Raw genomic sequence first — 17,285 nt, 5'->3', positions numbered from 1 at the left:
GATCGTGCTGATAACGTGTTAAGAAATAACTTATAATTTATAGTATCGAGAAATTTAAATAAGAGTAGAATTTAATACCCGTAGGAAGCAAATAACACTAGTATAAGGGAGAGAGTTTATTATAAGGAAGAAGAAGAAGATGTAATGGTTCTTTGATTATAAACTCTTGTTCTTGTTTATGGTGTACAAAAGAGTGAGATGAGTGATGGTATTTATAGTGAACAACAATACATAAAATAACAAAGATAGTGCTTAATTTGGTAAATGAGTGGGTGATCATAATGCTTGATGAGTAGATGATCATAGTGCTTGAGTTGGTAAAGGAGTGGATGATCATAGTGCTTGAGTTTGGTAAAGAAGTGGATGATTATTTCAATGCTTAATTTATAACAGTTTTTGAGTTTTTGTTTGTCGGGACAAATTAGCAATTATTGTCGGGAAAAAAGAACAAATTTGTGGGATCGTGAAAGACTGATTGATTGACTCATGAAAGTCATTAAAATCACAAATCTTTATTTTCGTCTGAAATTTTCTTGTTTGCTCCAAAACGGAGAACAAGTCTCATTCTTTTAAGCTCCTTTCCTCCTCCTCCTTCATCTATGGAATGAATCACTCTCGTTTTATTTCCATAAACCCCCTTTTTGAATCTCTCTAAACTCCTCTTTTCAAATTCTGTAAATCGAATCTTTGAAGGTTTGACTACTATGCATAGATCTGGTACTGCAATGGCGTGGAACGTGTTCAAGTTCTGTACGGCCTTACGAGGTCTCGGATCCATCATGATCTTGCTAGTTCTCGGTGTTGTCGGTGTTACCTATTACGCCGTCGTTTTGACTAATTATGGACCTGCTCTCTCTCAAGGAGGCGTTGATTCCTTTGTTGCTCTCACCATCCTTGTCCTCTTCCATGTTCTCGTAAGTAAAAAAGCTCAAATCTTTCGATATGGGTTTCCTTCTGGATCGTAGATTCTTGTTTGAAAAAGCTTCCTTGATTGTTAAAGCTTCGTGCTTTGAGTCAATTTAGTCAACAAAGGTTGTTGCTTTAGATGTGAACTTAGTCTAAATCTTGTTGCTTTAGATGTGAACTAGTTTAGTATTGTTGTTGTTTGCAGCTGGCGATGCTTTTGTGGAGCTACTTCTCTGTTGTTTTCACTGATCCTGGTGCTGTCCCTGCTAACTGGAGACCAGCTACTGATGAAGAGAGAGGTGAATCTGATCCGTTAACTAGTCTGGAGTTTGTCGGTTTACAGACAGATTCTTCAAACCCTAGAGTTAGGTTCTGTAGGAAGTGCAATCAGCCAAAACCTCCACGTTGCCATCACTGTTCTGTTTGTAAGTCCCCTCAGATTCTCCCTTCTTCACCATATATATACTCACTCTTTCATAAAAATGTATGTTTTAGAAGAATAAAAATTGTATCAAAAAGATACATTTCTGTATTTTTAATGCATTTTTATCAACTAATTATGATTAATTGTAAATTTCAAAAACATTAATTGCATTTTTTGAATTTTTTTTGGATTAGAATTATGGGAAATAGACAATCACAAAAGAACTATGTATTTATAATTAAAGATTAAATATGTGTGAAAATTGTAAAATATGTACTATTTTGAAACATAAGGAGTATATAGTCTTGATTGTGTTACATGTCTGATGTATAGGTGGTAGATGTGTGTTGAAGATGGATCACCACTGCGTTTGGGTTGTTAACTGTGTAGGAGCATTGAATTATAAGTACTTCCTTCTTTTCTTGGTAAGTTTTTTTTTTGTTTCTTGACTCAATATTGTTTATAGAATCTTCATCTTGTCAAAACTTTTTGTGTATGTTTGTTCAAATGCAGTTCTACACATTTTTAGAGACGACTCTTGTGACTTTGGTTCTTATGCCGCATTTTATAGCCTTCTTTAGTGATGAAGAGATACCTGGAACACCAGGCACTCTCGCTACTACTTTCCTTGCATTTGGTAAATGTTCAAATTTTACTTATGCTTTTAGATGGTATTTGGTTTCATCTGTTTATCAAATCTCTCCTTGTTTTGTATCATGGACAACAGTTTTGAATTTGGCATTTGCTTTGAGCGTGATGGGGTTCTTGATCATGCACATGTCTTTGGTTGCTGGCAACACCACAACTATAGAGGTAACTCCTTTTCTTTTAAGTGCAAGATGAATCATCGGTTATTAAACTTTCTTGGTGTTGAATTGTGAACAGGCATATGAGAAGAAAACAAGTGCAAGATGGCGGTATGACCTGGGCAGAAAGAAAAACTTTGAACAGGTTATTATCTTCTTACATTTGAATATATAGCTTGCAGTTAGTTCTAAGTTCTTTTCTTTTCTCCATCATGCTAGGTATTTGGAATGGATAAGAGATACTGGTTCATCCCAGGATACACTGAGGAAGATCTAAGGAGAATGCCTGAGCTGCATGGACTTGAATACCCTTCCAAGCCTGACTTTGATTCCCAGTAATGCTGAAGAAGATGGCTTTGATCATCATCATCATGTAAAACAACAATACGTAGAAGACAGAGAGACCTCTACTAACTTGAAGAATGATGCTTTCACTTGCCGGCAGTGTAGTGTCTTCATATAAAGGCAAAAAAATTCATTAGATTATGGGTTTTGTAATGGAGGAGGATTATAACTTAGCTTTGTTTGTCACACATATGTTCATCTTATTCAATACTAGTTCATAACTTCATATACGCATGTTCATCTTCAAAACATAGCTTCTCTTTTAAATTGCTTGTTTCCCAATGTTGATTTTTGATTAAAAAAAAACTATTATTAGACTTGCTTTCCACAAATTTTAATTCTTTTTTTTCAATACTGTTTTTTTTATAGAAAATGAAAAAAAAATGACGAAAAAACCTAAACTAAATCTCCAAAAAATTTATATGATTTTTTCTTTGTCCTAATACGAAATGATTTTAATGTAATAAATAAGTAGAAAATTTAGTCTAAGTTTCCTCCCTAAATTTTGTAGAGATTAAAGTTAGTTTATGAAATTTTAATTTTATTAATTAATAACTTTTCCTTTTGCTAAAAAAGTTAAACACAATCGGTTTAAATCTTTTATAGAGAAATAATAAATAATAGTGGAAAAGTAATAAATTTTCTTCACTGAATATTAAGGCTCTAACTGGTGACAATTAAAATAAGAATATGAATGAGTGGAAAAAGAATAACCAGAATAAAAAGAATATTTATTATTTTTGTTCCATATCAATTTTAATAACAAATGTTTTTGTTCTATAGTTCTTTAAAATTTAAAGAATGACAAGGAATCATACGCAACAAATATTTCTGATAAGTGGTGTAAATGGTGTATTAACTAATGACAAGCATCATTGATAATATATTAGCGATATCAAATTGATCTTGTATCAAAAGGGTGTTTCCATTTTAACAGTAGCATACACACTACTAATATATTTTAGGTGTTTGTTACAATAACATAAAAATAATTCTCATATCCTAAAATAAGTATAAATTGCGATGTTACAAAGAATTCTATGTGAAACAGAAGAAGTAATAGATTAGCTATACTACGGTCCGATGGGTAATTGCTGTAGTTTTAAAAATTTTGCTGTAAAAAAAAATCTATATACTTTTTGTTGTGGCTTTAGATTTTATTGTTAGAATTTTATGGAAAACTCTAAAAAATTGCTCTGGATTTTTGGCTCTACAGAACAATTGTACAGCTGGTTATTTCAAGAGGTATGATTTTGAAATTTTTATTAAAGCTTGATTGCTGTGAATTTAGTGCTGTAGAATTAAATGGAGTTGTGGACAGCACCAACGGCCACTACCAATCACACACATTGATCGTGTATCGAATTAAGATAAAGTTAAGTTATTTTTGTTCCAGTAATAGCATAAATTGCTTCTATTATATTTTAAACGTAACACTAATTAATTCTCATTTCCTAAACAAATATTTACGTCGAAAACCGATAACATAAAAAGGGAAAAATGTGAAAACCTAAATTATAAATTAAAATACAAAGACTGATTAACTAAAACACCTAAACGTACCCTTATCACCCTGAGTCCCTGACCATAGCCTTCGTATCAGACTTTTTAGCCACAATTTATTTTTCACATAGTAAAAAAAATACTCCGTAACACAAGAAATTCGTTGAATTTTAGTCGTTTACTTATTACATGATGTGAAAACAAAAATTCTTTTTCTGTTATATAGGTTCATATAACGCAATCTCTTTTGCAAAAAGCATTAACTAAAAATACCAGAACGTCAGATAATATTCATATTAAGACAATGTAAATCTCAAATCTCTTTGTTTTAGTCATAAATTCTCAAATGGTAGAACATAAAACAAGTACGAAAACCACATTATCCTCAGATATAATAAAGAAAAGGCTAGTAAACAGTTTATACTAGGAATGGAACCAAAGTTTCATCAGAAGCATTTAATAACATGTTTATAACGTTTAGGAAGTTCCATCAACTTGGCCACAGCTGCTTCTGCATTCGACTTCTTCGTCGGAGGAAACGAAGAAGTCTCGATCATCATCTTAATTATCACAGTCTCTTGCATCAACAAACGTGAAGCAAACGCAAACTCTTCCTCATTCCAACCATCAAAGTTATACAACCACACATTATAAAAACATACATCACCGTTAGGGAACGGTTTCGCATGTGTTCTGTCGCTAGTAGAACATTCACCTTCTTCTATAGGAGATTTCTTGTTCTGAAACGAAAATATGATATATGAGAGAAGTGGTCAAGTTCTATCCAATAATGAGAATTTAAACATGACAATAATGTACCTTGAACAAGATCTCAAACTCCATCAAAAGATTGGTCCACATAAGCAAAACTTCCTTCAGTATCTCCACTTCTTCCGGATCAGTTAAATCTACACTCACTGATAAACACCCAGACCGTCTCATATCATGAAAGTCACTCACCAAAAGCTCATGCCAAATGTTTTTTTCCTCCTAATTAAGATTCAGTAATATAATACATCATTCATGTCAATATATATATATGTAATTTTCAAAATATTCAAAAAGATTGGTTAGTTAAGTTTGTACCTGAGCGAGATATGATGATACATGATAGTAGAGGTGAGGACAATCAATACGGCCGTGATCATCCAACCAAACATTTGTGTTAACCTGGATATTGGGAGCAACGAGGATGAAGTTGTCTCTCTTAACTTTGATACACCTGATGTCTAGAACATCTAGACAAGTTGCATACACTTCCATCCTATCAATCTCGTAAAGGAAAGACAATTGCAAGAACTTCAAGTTGTTGTTCTCAATCTTCAACACACCACGTGGGGTTAGGAAATTGACTTTCAACACAACCACCTCGAGGGAGGAGCAAGCTGCTAAAACTCCACTAAGGACACTAGCTTGTGAGATGACAATGTTTATAAGCTTGAGGGTCTTAAGATTCTTGCAATTGCTGAAGGCACGTTGACCTATTAGGGTGTATCCAAAAAGTGATAGTGAAGTGAGGCTATGATGTGAAAATGTATCTGGGAGCAAGCTGAGCAAACTAGCTCCCGTGCAACGCCTTGTAGCAGGGATGTAGTTTACAAGTGTGAGATCTTTTGTGTGTTCCAAACGAGTCACTGAGTGGATCCAACTTTGGAGCGTACCATCCTTACATTGGGATACGTAATGCTGAATAATGCAGCTTTCTAGGTGTCCACGGTGATTATTTATAGCCTACAGAACGTAAAATGATTATAATTATTTTTTAATTATTCAATGTATTAATTTCATGTTATATACGTGCAAACATTTGCATGCATGGAATAGAAGTTGTCTATCAAAACCTATATATATTAAGAAGTGTTGTCTACTCTGTGCATGATTTGGTTCCAGCTAATTTGTTGTATCAAATATTTACAACTGATAGCCATCATTAAGTATCATGTAGTTTTGTTTGTCTGAAGTGGAGTAACGCAACACTTATCGCATATTATATCATATAGTTGATTCTTCTACTACAAATCCAAATGCACAATCATCTATCCACACATTAGTCTATAGGCCGGTCCATTTTGTGTATTCTCTTATATATATAGAGAGAGACAAACCTTCGTAAAGAAAATGATTAAAATGAAAATCTACGAGAGAAGAGAACTGACGAACCTTGGTCATTGACCTAGCCAACTCAACAGAAACTCGGTGCAAATCTTCATCGGGGGTTGTTTCCAAAACCTTGTTCATGTCGAGGACGAGATGAGACCTCCATTTCCACACATCCTCCCATCGTGACGACAAAAGACTTGTTCTTACAGCTTCTTCGGTGGACAATTTTGAGAGAATCAATTGCAATAACTCGTCTGGGAGTTTGCTGATCCAATCATTGTCATCGATAGGATATTGGAGCTTTCTAGGTGACGATGATGATGATGATGATGATGAGCATGTCGTCATGGCTATTGGATCAAAGAAGATGAAAGAAAGTAAAGCGAGAGAGAAGAGATAGAATGCACTTAGCGTTGAGACATGGATGGATATGAAAATGAAAATGAAGATGTTTTTTTGCTGTTTATGAAGGATGTAAAAGATTCTACATTTATTTATTTTTTGGGAACTTTTTTACCAACTCTTGACCATTTGCAATTCTGGAAAAAAATAATGTGTTTCCTTCTTTAACATACATAAAAGTAGAATTATATATTATTTCTGTGTAAAAGACAAATATTTCAATTGCAAGTTTTTTTTACCAACTCTTAAGTCTTGACCATTTGCAATTTTGAATTTAAAATGTGTTTCCTTCTTTGACATAAAAAAAATTTATAGAAATAAATGACTTTCTGTGTAAAAGAAAATTATTTCAATTGGAAGGTAATTGTTTTAATGTGCACAACAAATAAATAAAAACATGTTATTCTGGTTTTCATTAGACGCATGGACCAGATATTATATTAGGTGTGAGATATGTGTCATTTTAAATAAGTGCAATTTTTTTCGAAATTCTATCAAAAACATAATATCTATCACATTCAACGTACTTGATTACAAGTTACATCATTAAAAACGAACTTAAAAAATAGATACCAGGATCATTCCCATATTATACCATTAATAAAATTTACAGTTTTTTCAAAAATACTCATATTTTTACAATAAATTAATAAAATTCATTAATGACATTTAAGTCTTTTGGTTTTGGGCCTACAAATACACCTAAATGGATCTATAAGTAATAGACATATATATATATATAATATATGTTAAATTTAAATTTAATATAAGTATTCTAAGTATAAATATATTATGAACCATAAATAAATTAACAAACACATGAAAATCTATGTATCAATATTCAAAATAGATAATTCGAATATTATGTAGATTTTCAATACAAATCAAAACTTTATATCCTACACCATATATCATATACATATTTGAATATTATTTTTTCGTGTATAATGTCATTTTTACATAGTATTGATATGGCAAATACGAGTGTTTAAGAATATTTTAAAAATTATCCTAAAATCATTTTTAAATCTAAAATAAAAAATATAAACTTATAATAGGTTATTAATGACGAAAATAAACTAATATTTTCATATCAATAAGTTTTTTTATATTATCATTTTTTATTTGGATAACATAATAAAATTTCATAATATTCTAAAGAATCACAAATTTTTGTAATATTTAAAAATATATGAGTAATTTAATCATTTTTTAAAAAAATACTATCAGATATTTTGTGTTTTTATCGGATCAATGGTGTACCATGTCGCGGGTTAATAGTGAGTTTTTGGTTTTTTATCGGGTTCATCGAATTTTTAATTAACGATTTTTTTCATCGGATTATGTACAATGTATCAGGTATATAGGTTCAACCACGAATCTAAGTTTGATATGAAAATTTTTTTAAAACTCAAACATTATTATAGAACAACTACCATATTTCGAACAAATACCATATTTTAAAAGAAAAAAAATGATTAAAACCTAAAAACTCAATTGTTATGGATCGAAACAAAAATAATGGTAGTTTTGTAAATCAGTTTTCAATCAATGAATGAAAAACAAACCCACGCTTTCTAAGCGCATGTCAAAATCTAGTTCTTCTTTAAATGGTCTTATCTCCCAGATTATTTTCTATTATCGTTTGAACAAGTTGCTAAAAAAGAAAAATGTTTGAACAAATGCTCTTCTCCTGACCGAGGATCGATGTGTTAATCCAACGGCTATGAGCCTTCTTCAAATCACCACCACCAGTCTACCACTGGCTGATCATGCACATTTTTTTGGTAGCTGGCAATACCACAACCACAGAGGTAACCTTTCAAAGTTTTAGTAAATCCCATGGCCAAAGCTCGAAATGAGAATATTTGGAGATATGAAGTTGAAGTTGAATATTTCTTTATCGTTGGTGCTTGGTTTTCTTGTTGATTAATATCGTCAGTGGTAGAGAACACTTAGTTTCTGGTTTGGTAATTTCTTTGGAAAGGAATTGATTCTCTTTAGTCAAAAAAAAAGGAATTGATTCTGACGATTTGAGCTTCTGTGCTCTGTTTTCACTGTAATTTCTTGTTTGTAAGTTTCATTTTTATTCAAATTAATAAAAACCTTTTATTAAGAAAAACATATATATCCAAGGTAAAAACAAGATCAAGATTCTAATATTATATACATGGATTATGCAATGACAAACATCATTGATGAAACATTAGTGATGCCAAAAATAGTTTTGTATCGAATTAAGGTAAAATTTAGGCGTTTTTATTTCAACAATAGCAAACAAATTTTTAGTACCCCTTTATGATAACAGGACAGTACATTAAACATCAAATCCTTATGCCAAAAAAAACATTACATGAAAAGGGAAAATAAAAAACCCTAATTCAAGAAAAAAATAATTAACAAAAACACTCTAAACGTACTCTAATGACCCTGACCATAGTCTTGTATCCAACTAATAGCCACAATTGAATTTTCATATAGCAAAAAAGTATCCTGATGAACTTTAGAATTCGTTTACTTTTTGAATATTTATAAACAACTGTTTACTTATATGATCTGGTTTTGTTATGCCAAGTGAACATAATCCTATTTCTATTATATATGTTCATATAACGTAATCTCTTTTGCAAAATCACTAACCAAACACAAGAATACAATAAAACAAATCAGATAATATTCATATTAAGACAAAGTAAATATAAAGTCCTTTTGTCATAAAATTTTCAAACGCTAAACACAAAAAGTACGGAAAACAAAGTAATTATCCAAATTTTAAAACCATAGAATCCTCAAATTAATATATAAAAGGCTAGTATATAGAAGTTTCATCATCAGAAGCATTCAATACGAAGACGTTTGTAACCTTTAGGAAGTTCCATCAACTTGGCCACATCTGCTTCTGCATTCAACTTCTTCGTCGGAGGAAACGACGTGGTCTCAATCATCATCTTCCTAACCACGGTCTTTTGCGTCACCAAACGGGAAGCGAACGCAAACTCTTCCTCATTCGAACCGTCGAAGTTATACAACCGCACGTTATAAACGCGGAAAGTAGCGGTAGGGAACGGTTTTGCATCCTCCAACAAATTTTTATGTGCTCTGTTGTTAGTAGAACATTCACCTTCATCTTTAGGAGCTTTCTTGTTCTGAAATGAAAATATGATATTAATGAGTGAGGGAAGTGATTAATTAAGTTCTATCCAATAATGAGAATTTAACCATGACATGAATGTACCTTGAAAAAAATCTCAAGCTCTATCATCTTGTTAGTAGCCCACATAAGCAAAACTTCCTTCACTATCTCCACTTCTTTCGGATCAGTCATATCTACAGTCACTGATAAAGACCCATCCCGTCTCATATCATGAAAATCACTCACCAAAACCTCACGGCAAATGATTTTTTTCTCCTAATTAAGATTCAGTATGTATATCATACTTGTCAAAATGTTTATATATATATATGTATTATTTTCAAAATATAAAATGATTGTGCTAGTTAAGTTTGTACCTGAGCGAGATATGATGATACATTATAGACGAGGCGAGGCGTATGAATACCGTGATCACTCACCCAAGCATTTTTGTTAACCTGGATGTTGGGACCAGCGATGATGAAGTTCTCTCTCTTACCTTTGATAAACCTGATGTCGAGCACGTCTAGACAAGTTACATACACTTCGATCCTATCAATCTCATATGGGAAAGTCACTTGCAAGAACTTCACGCTGTTGTTCTCAATCTTCAACACACCATCTTGGGTAAGGAAATCGACTTGCAACACAATCAACTCGAGGGAGGTGCAAGCTGCTAAAACTCCGCTAAGGTCACTAGCCTGTGGGATGGCTATGTTTAAAAGCTTAAGGGTCTTAAGGTTCTCGCAATTGCTGAATGCATGTGGAATTATTATTACCAAAAAACCACAAAGTGACAGTGAAGTGAGGCTATGATGTGAGAATGTATCTGGGAGCAAGCGGAGATAACTAGTTCTTTTGTAACCCCTTCGATAACCAGGGATACGGTTTGTAAGTGTGAGACTTTTTGTGTGTTTCAAACGAGTAGCTGTGTGGATCCAACTTTGGAGCGTAGCATTCTTACACTGTAATACTTCATAGTGAATAATGCAACGCTCTAGGTGGCCACGGTGGTGATTCTTTATAGCCTTCAAAACACAAAATGATTAGAGATTTTAAAAAAAAAATATTCACGGTATTAATTCATGTTACACAAATATCTGCATGCATGGAATAGAAGTTGTCTATCAAAATCTATATATATTAAGAAATGTTGTCTAGTCTGCGCATGATTTGATTCCAGTTAATTTTTGTGTGTATATATAGATATCAGTGACAAACATCGTTTAGTGATAATGCTGAAGTGTTCATATATATAACATGGTTAATGAAATCAGTTTAGTTAATAAGGTTAGTATAAAATAATGGTTGATTAAAAAATGCAATTTTTCTTAGAATGGATATTGTATTATGTTTATAGTCTCCGAAGGTATTTATTATTAAGTAAATCACAAGTAACCATATATACAAATATATGGTGGACATTATTTAATAATAACATAAAATAATTATGATGTAATAATGTGTATATAGTATACATATATGTAGAGAAGTAGGTTAGTACCATTTTTATGGCCAATTTGCCTTTAATGAAGAATAATGAAGTTAATAGTATGAGAAATAATAGGAATTCTAATTAAATGAAATGGTCCAACTATGATTTCTTTTAAGTAGATTTTTTAGGACTCATTTCCACTTAATAGTATTGATTAATTTAACAGATTTAAAAGTGGGTAAAGAACTATGGTAAAAGAGAATCTAGAAGTGATGTGTTGCGTTACTCCACTTAGAACACATACAAACAAAACTACATGATATTTAAACATGGATTTCAATTAAAACATATCCTTCTTTTTTTTTTTTTGATAATCCAGGTTTCTCCACTTACGTGGATCATTCCCTGGGTCCGGTTAGGCAGCGGTCCACTTCACCCGGGAGGGCTTAAACCTGGGCTGGGGACAAGGCCCAACACCCAGTACCGCATTTGATGACAGGATGGGCAGTTCCCCTCCGCCTGGCGTCGAACCCGGGAGCATGACAGTTGGCCCCCAAAGTCTTTACCAAACGAGCTACCACATCCCGTCAACTTTTGATATTTGTTATATATATATATGGATTTGATAGACATCATTCATGTCAATATATATATATGTAATTTTCAAAATGATTGTGTTAGTTAAGTTTGTACCTGAGCGAGATATGATGATACATGATAGTAGAGGTGAGGACAATAAATACGGCCGTGATCATCCAACCAAGCATTTGTGCAACGCCTTGTAGCAGGGATGTAGTTTACAAGTGTGAGATCTTTTGTGTGCTCCAAACGAGACACTGAGTGGATCCAACTTTGGAGCGTACCATCCTTAGACCATGATTAACCCGGGGTTCTTAGAGTGAGGTTCTTACCGGAAATTAAGATATTGTTTCTTAACTTTTAACTAAAAAAGGTAAGAACCGGTTCTTAAAGTCCTTATTTAAGAACCGGTTCTTAGTTTTTTTAGTTAAAAGTTAAGAAACAGTTTCTTAACTTCCGCTAAGAACCCCGTCCTAAGAACCATGGGTTAATCATGCTCTTACATTGGGATACATAATGCTGAATAATGCAGCTTTCTAGGTGGCCACGGTGATTATTTATAGCCTACAGAACGTAAAATGATAATAATTATTTTTTAATTATTCAATGTATTAGTTTCATGTTATATACGTGCAAACATCTGCATGCATGGAATAGAAGTTGTCTATCAAAACTTATATATATTAAGAAGTGTTGTTACTCTGTGCATGATTTGGTTCCAGCTAAATTGTTGTATCAAATATCAAAAGTTAAATATTTACAATTGAAAGCCATCATTAAGTATCATGTAGTATCATATAATTTATATATATCATATAGTTGATTCTTCTACTACAAATCTAAATGCACAATCATCTATCCACACATTAGTCTATAGGCCGGTCCATTTTGTGTATTCTTTTATGTATAGAGAGAGAGAGACATTGTTTCCAAAAAAAAAAAAAAAAAGAGAGAGAGAGACAAACCTTCGTAAAGAAAATGATTTAAATGAAAATCTAAGAGAGAAGAGAACTGACGAACCTTGGTCATTGACCTAGCCAACTCAACAGAAACTCGGTGCAAATCTTCATCGGGGGTTGTTTCCAAGACCTTGTTCATGTGGAGGACGAGATGATATCTCGTCCTCCATTTCCACACATCCATCCATCGTGACGATAAACGACTTGTTCGTACAGCTTCTTCGGTGGACAATTTTGAGAGAATCGTTTGCAATAACTCGTCTGGGAGTTTGCTGATCCAATCATGGTCATCGATATGATATTGGAGCTTTCTAGGTGACGATGTTGATGATGATGAGCGTGTCGTCATGGCTATTGGATCATAGAAGATAAAAGAAAGTAAAGCGAGAGAGAAGAGATAGAATGCACTTAGCGTTGAGACATGGATGGATATGAAAATGAAAATGAAGATGTTTTTTTGCTGTTTATGAAGGATGTAAAAGATTCTACATTTATTTATTTTTTGGGAACTTTTTTACCAACTCTTGACCATTTGCAATTCTGAAAAAAATTAATGTGTTTCCTTCTTTAACATACATAAAAGTAGAAATATATATATATATTATTTCTGTGTAAAAGACAAATATTTCAATTGCAAGATTTTTTTATTACTCTAAAAATCATAAGCTTTCGTGACAAAAAAAAAAGATTTTTTTATTACTAACTTTTTTTTTGGAATTGATTTTTCATATTAAATTGCAGGAGAAAGAAAAAATACAAGCACTAGGCTTAAGTTGTTTGTGGTCCAACCCAATTACATTTGAAATCCAAATCAAAACCCATTAGGTAACCAACCTAATATCAGTAATCCCAAAAGTTGAAACGACAATGATCAGAGACATTAAGATCATCGAGAATGGCATGGAGAGTAGAGAAGGGGTAAGACCGATAGTGGCGTTATGGTGATTGGTGGAGGAGAAGCTTCACTAACACAACCACTGCTGCATCATCACTGATGAAGTCGTGGGATTAGTGTCCCGAAAGCTCAAGATTCTGTCTTTGATTTGCCTATTAAGCAGTCGGGAGAGAGCGTCGACCGAACGGAAGATATTACGGTGCAGTCTCGCATTCCGCTCAGACCAGGTCCAGTAGATGCATCCTTGCCAGCATAGGAGAGCTAGCTTGCCTTTCGTAGACCGCCTATTGAGGCCCTGCAATTGCGCCATTGCCAAGTCCCAAGATCTTGCTGGAGTTATCCCACAACGAGGACCCAGAGCTCCCCACAAACCCCAAGAGTAGGAGCAGTCGAAGAAAAGATGGCTCCTGCTTTCATTTGCCACATTACAGAGGAGACATAAAGGCGATGTTTGGAGGCCCCAGCCAAGAATCATGTCTCTTGTTGGGCGGCGGTTAAGGACAAATAGCCAAACTAAGAAGCTATGACGTGGGATTCCGCCCTTGTTCCATACAGTCAGAGCCCAAGGCACAGAGACTCCCTGCAGTCGAAGGTTATGATACACAGCCCCAATCGAGTATCTATCATTTTTTTCCATCTAGTACCCATTCGTAATAGTCATTCCCATCACTTAAGATAACAGCATTTAAGTGTGTATGCAACTGAACCTGTGTTTCTGATCGTGTAGGCGGTAGGCGCCAAGAGTTGTTTTGATAGAGAGAAGCTAGAGTTGCCAATTCTGAGATTCCCATGGACGAATGAGCACCAAGTTGTAGAAACTCTCTCAGATTGCCGAATGGAGACCAGTTATCAGTTCAGAACCGGCATAAGAGACCATTTGCGACCTTGAGGTGAATCCAATTGTAGATTAGAGGACTCAGTTTTAAGAGTTTGTTTACTTGCCATGAGAACCGCCTATTAGGGGCAGTAGTCCATAAGTTGCTGAGATTCCCGTCTAGTACTTCCTCTTTGAACCACGCCACCCAAATAGAACCTGACTTAATAGGATACAGATTAGCTTAAGACAGCATGCCTTATTCCATTGAAGTAAGTCGTTTATCCCCAGTCCTCCTTCTTTTTCGGTTTAGTTACCACCTGCCACGACACCCTAGCAGTATGATGTTCTTCTATGTCTCCTTTCCACAGAAACACACCACAAAGTGAATTAATCCGTTTGATACAAGCCTTAGGGAGAATGAAAGCTGAACACCAAAATGTAGTTATTCCGGAAATAACTGTCTTGATTAATAATAGTCGGCCTGCAAAGGATAACGCCTTTGAGCTCCATGATGAGAATTTACTCTTGATTTGTTGCAGCAGTCATTCACAATTTAACAGAGACATTTTTTTTGTGCAGAGAGGGACTCTAAGATAGCGGATAGGCAGAGAACCCATCGGCATTCCAGTAGTAAACTGGATCAGGTCAGTGTCTCCTTGAGTGAGGCCTGATGCAAAGAATGATGTTTTGTGCACGCTAACAGCCAGACCAGAACGGCGCTCAAATTCCCGAAGGACATGGAGCACTGCCTGAACAGATTCCAAGGAGCCATCTATGAAAATCAAGAGGTCATCAGCGAAGCAAAGGTGCGTGAGTCTCGAGGATGGGCAGTTAAGATGGTAGTTGAAGCGCATTTCATGTGCTGCTTGGGTCAGCATGAGTGAGAGGTTATTTAGAGCAATGACGAACAGGTAAGGGGACAAAGGGTCACCTTGGCACAAGCCTCGAGAACCCTTGAAGAACCCATTTACCGAGCTGTTGTATCCCACTGTGAAGCTTGTGGTACAGACACAAGCACAAACCCAAGAAATGAACTCACGTGGCAGGTGAAATCCTTCAAGGCATGAGAGGAGGAAGTCCTAAGATAAGGTATCAAATGCTTTCGCAATATCTACCTTTAGCGTTATTCTTTTGGTCTCATTTAGTCTATGATACCCATTAACTAGCTCCCTCGCCAGGAAAGTATTCTCAACTAATAGTTTTCCTTTTACAAACGCAGTATGATTTGGAGCTATAAGATACGACAAGATAGGCTTCAGACGCTTCACCAGGAGTCGGGACACAACTTTATAGACCGTATTCAGACAAGCTATGGGTCAGAAGTCAGTAATGAGAGAAGCTCTGGCGTGTTTGGGGACGAGAGTGAGGATGGTGCTATTAGTAGCAGAAGGCATGAAGGACGAGAAGAAGAAGTGCTGGATCGAGGCTGTGACTTCATTTCCCAAGATTGACCATGTCGCTTTGTAGAAACCCGAGGTAAGTCCATCTGGCCCTGGTGCCTTGTTAGGATTTAGCTTATGCATGACAGTAGTGATCTCCTCGCAGGTTGGAATTGCGGTCATTTTGATACTCTGGTCCTGGTCACATCGGAAGGGGGATAGAGACTGGAACCATTCAGCAGTGGAGGCTGTTACCACACAGTGAGGGGGCCCTGGTCCGAGAGTACTAGAAAAGTGGCGGACTGCATGGGAGCTCATCTCCAAGGGGTCAGTTAAGATCGTACCAGAGGGAAGGGTGAACAATCTGATGATGTTGAAGTTAAGGCGAGTTTGCACAATCAGGAAGAAGTAAGTTGTGTTCAGGTCTCCCTCCTTAAGCCAATTGATCCTAGACCTTTGCGTGAAATAGCACTCCTCAATCATTCTCAGGTAATTCCAGCGATCAATAGCCTGCTTCTCTAATTCAAAAAGCTGAGGCGTAGGAGCCTGCATTATTTGTACCTGCACATCTTGTAACACACGGTTAGCCTCACTCACTCTTAAGCTAATTTGAGAAAAAAATTCTTTATTTAGTTGTTTGAGATCACTCTTTATTTGTTTTTGTTTCCAGACGAGAGCATTGAGGTTCCAGCTTCCGGCTTGAGTCCAAGAATCTAGTACCACTTGGTGAAAACAGGGGTGTTTGGATAGGTAGCTGAAGAACTTAAAGGGACGGGTGTCACAAGAAGGAATTTTGTAGGCTAGGTTAAGCATGCATGAGGCGTGATCTGAGGTGAGGGAGGGGAGGAAGAAGGCTGAGCAGTCAGGATAGAGGGTAAGGATTTGGCTGTTGATTAAGAGGCGGTCGAGTTTTTTGGCAATCGAGGCTTCAGGGTAACGATTAGTCCAGGAGAAAAAGGAGCCTTGGAAGCGAAGATCAAACATGCCCATTTGTGAGAGGCAGTCCTTAAATTGAATCATATCAGGAGAGAGTGAGCTCACTGCAGTTGAAGAGTGTTCAGCAGGATGCAAGATCTGATTGAAATCACCACCTAGCATCCAAGGTGTGGAGTCGAGAGAGAATGTCTGATGAGTATTTAACAACTCCACCCATAGGTCAGTGTGCTCTGAACTTTCATTTGAGGCATAGACTGATGTATAGATAAACATAGCTGAAGCGGGAATTTTGATTTCACAAGTAATTGCATGTCTTGACTATTGTAGGGTGCGAACAGAGATGTTGTCTCTCCATATCATAATGATCCGGCCATCGTTGTCGGATGAGTGATTGGACGTAAAGTTCCAACCTCTGCAAAGTTTCCCCATAAGATGGTTAAGGTTATGGGCTCTGATGTGGGTTTCCAGAAGAGAACCAAAAGAGGATTGGTGACTTGAAAGCCATTGACAAAAAGGTATATGTTTAGCCGGGTCATTGAGACCACGGACAATCCAAAAAAAAGATTTAATATCCATAGAGATTAGTCAATGGTCTCCTCCAGCGGAAGATAACCATGAGGAGACAAAAGAGAAAAAGAGTTAGAAAGGTTAAAAAGAGAGGGGTCG

General features: G+C 35.4%; 4 protein-coding genes across 5 annotated transcripts in view; 1 reads left to right on the top strand and 3 right to left on the bottom strand.

Moving 5' to 3' along the window:
* Positions 1-438: 438 nt before the first annotated feature.
* On the top strand, positions 439-2,711 carry LOC106309532 (probable protein S-acyltransferase 14). 2 transcript variants are annotated; one of them, XM_013746580.1, is made up of 7 exons: positions 439-914; positions 1,112-1,331; positions 1,664-1,755; positions 1,844-1,967; positions 2,058-2,143; positions 2,216-2,281; positions 2,356-2,711. In XM_013746580.1, exons 1-7 carry the CDS (start codon positions 705-707, stop codon positions 2,473-2,475), a joined length of 918 nt encoding a protein of 305 aa, XP_013602034.1. In that variant the 5' UTR covers positions 439-704; the 3' UTR covers positions 2,476-2,711. The 2 variants fall into 2 exon arrangements, with proteins under 2 accessions (XP_013602034.1, XP_013602032.1); XM_013746578.1 differs by having other exon boundaries at positions 1,844-2,143.
* Positions 2,712-4,430: 1,719 nt separating this feature from the next.
* LOC106311252 (F-box protein At3g60790-like) lies at positions 4,431-6,493 on the bottom strand. The gene is made up of 4 exons (XM_013748463.1): positions 6,145-6,493; positions 5,071-5,715; positions 4,804-4,974; positions 4,431-4,724 (listed from the first exon to the last, which is right to left on the bottom strand). The coding sequence occupies exons 1-4, from the start codon at positions 6,430-6,432 to the stop codon at positions 4,431-4,433; spliced, it is 1,398 nt and encodes a 465-aa protein (XP_013603917.1). The 5' UTR covers positions 6,433-6,493.
* Positions 6,494-9,317: 2,824 nt separating this feature from the next.
* Positions 9,318-12,941, bottom strand: LOC106311278 (F-box protein At3g60790-like). Its single transcript, XM_013748489.1, has 4 exons — positions 12,654-12,941; positions 9,997-10,647; positions 9,722-9,895; positions 9,318-9,632 (listed from the first exon to the last, which is right to left on the bottom strand). The coding sequence occupies exons 1-4, from the start codon at positions 12,939-12,941 to the stop codon at positions 9,318-9,320; spliced, it is 1,428 nt and encodes a 475-aa protein (XP_013603943.1).
* Positions 12,942-15,620: 2,679 nt separating this feature from the next.
* The window catches only part of LOC106309213, a 2,209-nt gene continuing 544 nt past the window's right edge, over positions 15,621-17,285 (bottom strand). The window contains exons 2-3 of the mRNA XM_013746272.1: positions 16,356-16,808; positions 15,621-16,244 (exon numbers count right to left, since the gene is read on the bottom strand). Of these exons, the coding sequence (XP_013601726.1) occupies positions 15,621-16,244; positions 16,356-16,808 (1,077 nt within the window). The remainder of the gene's footprint in view (positions 16,245-16,355; positions 16,809-17,285) is intronic.

The sequence above is a fragment of the Brassica oleracea genome, chromosome C8, assembly GCF_000695525.1.
Source record: "Brassica oleracea var. oleracea cultivar TO1000 chromosome C8, BOL, whole genome shotgun sequence".
Lineage (NCBI taxonomy): Eukaryota > Viridiplantae > Streptophyta > Magnoliopsida > Brassicales > Brassicaceae > Brassica > Brassica oleracea.
Note: the sequence above shows the minus strand (reverse complement) of the source record. Positions and strands in the feature narration are given on the sequence as shown.

Bases quoted from the DNA above. Each gene is read 5' to 3' on its own strand.
- LOC106309532 (XM_013746578.1), top strand. From the start codon at position 705: ATGCATAGATCTGGTACTGCAATGGCGTGGAACGTGTTCAAGTTCTGT. The intron at 2,144-2,215 runs GTAACTCCTTTT...AATTGTGAACAG, and splicing joins GCAACACCACAACTATAGAG to GCATATGAGAAGAAAACAAG. The intron at 2,282-2,355 runs GTTATTATCTTC...CCATCATGCTAG, and splicing joins GAAAGAAAAACTTTGAACAG to GTATTTGGAATGGATAAGAG.
- LOC106311252 (XM_013748463.1), bottom strand. From the start codon at position 6,432: ATGACGACATGCTCATCATCATCATCATCATCATCGTCACCTAGAAAG. The intron at 5,716-6,144 runs GTTCGTCAGTTC...TACGTTCTGTAG, and splicing joins TGGCTAGGTCAATGACCAAG to GCTATAAATAATCACCGTGG. The intron at 4,725-4,803 runs GTACATTATTGT...TTTTCGTTTCAG, and splicing joins AGTTTGAGATCTTGTTCAAG to AACAAGAAATCTCCTATAGA.
- LOC106311278 (XM_013748489.1), bottom strand. From the start codon at position 12,941: ATGACGACACGCTCATCATCATCAACATCGTCACCTAGAAAGCTCCAA. The intron at 9,896-9,996 runs GTACAAACTTAA...AATCTTAATTAG, and splicing joins TATCATCATATCTCGCTCAG to GAGAAAAAAATCATTTGCCG. The intron at 9,633-9,721 runs GTACATTCATGT...TTTTCATTTCAG, and splicing joins AGCTTGAGATTTTTTTCAAG to AACAAGAAAGCTCCTAAAGA.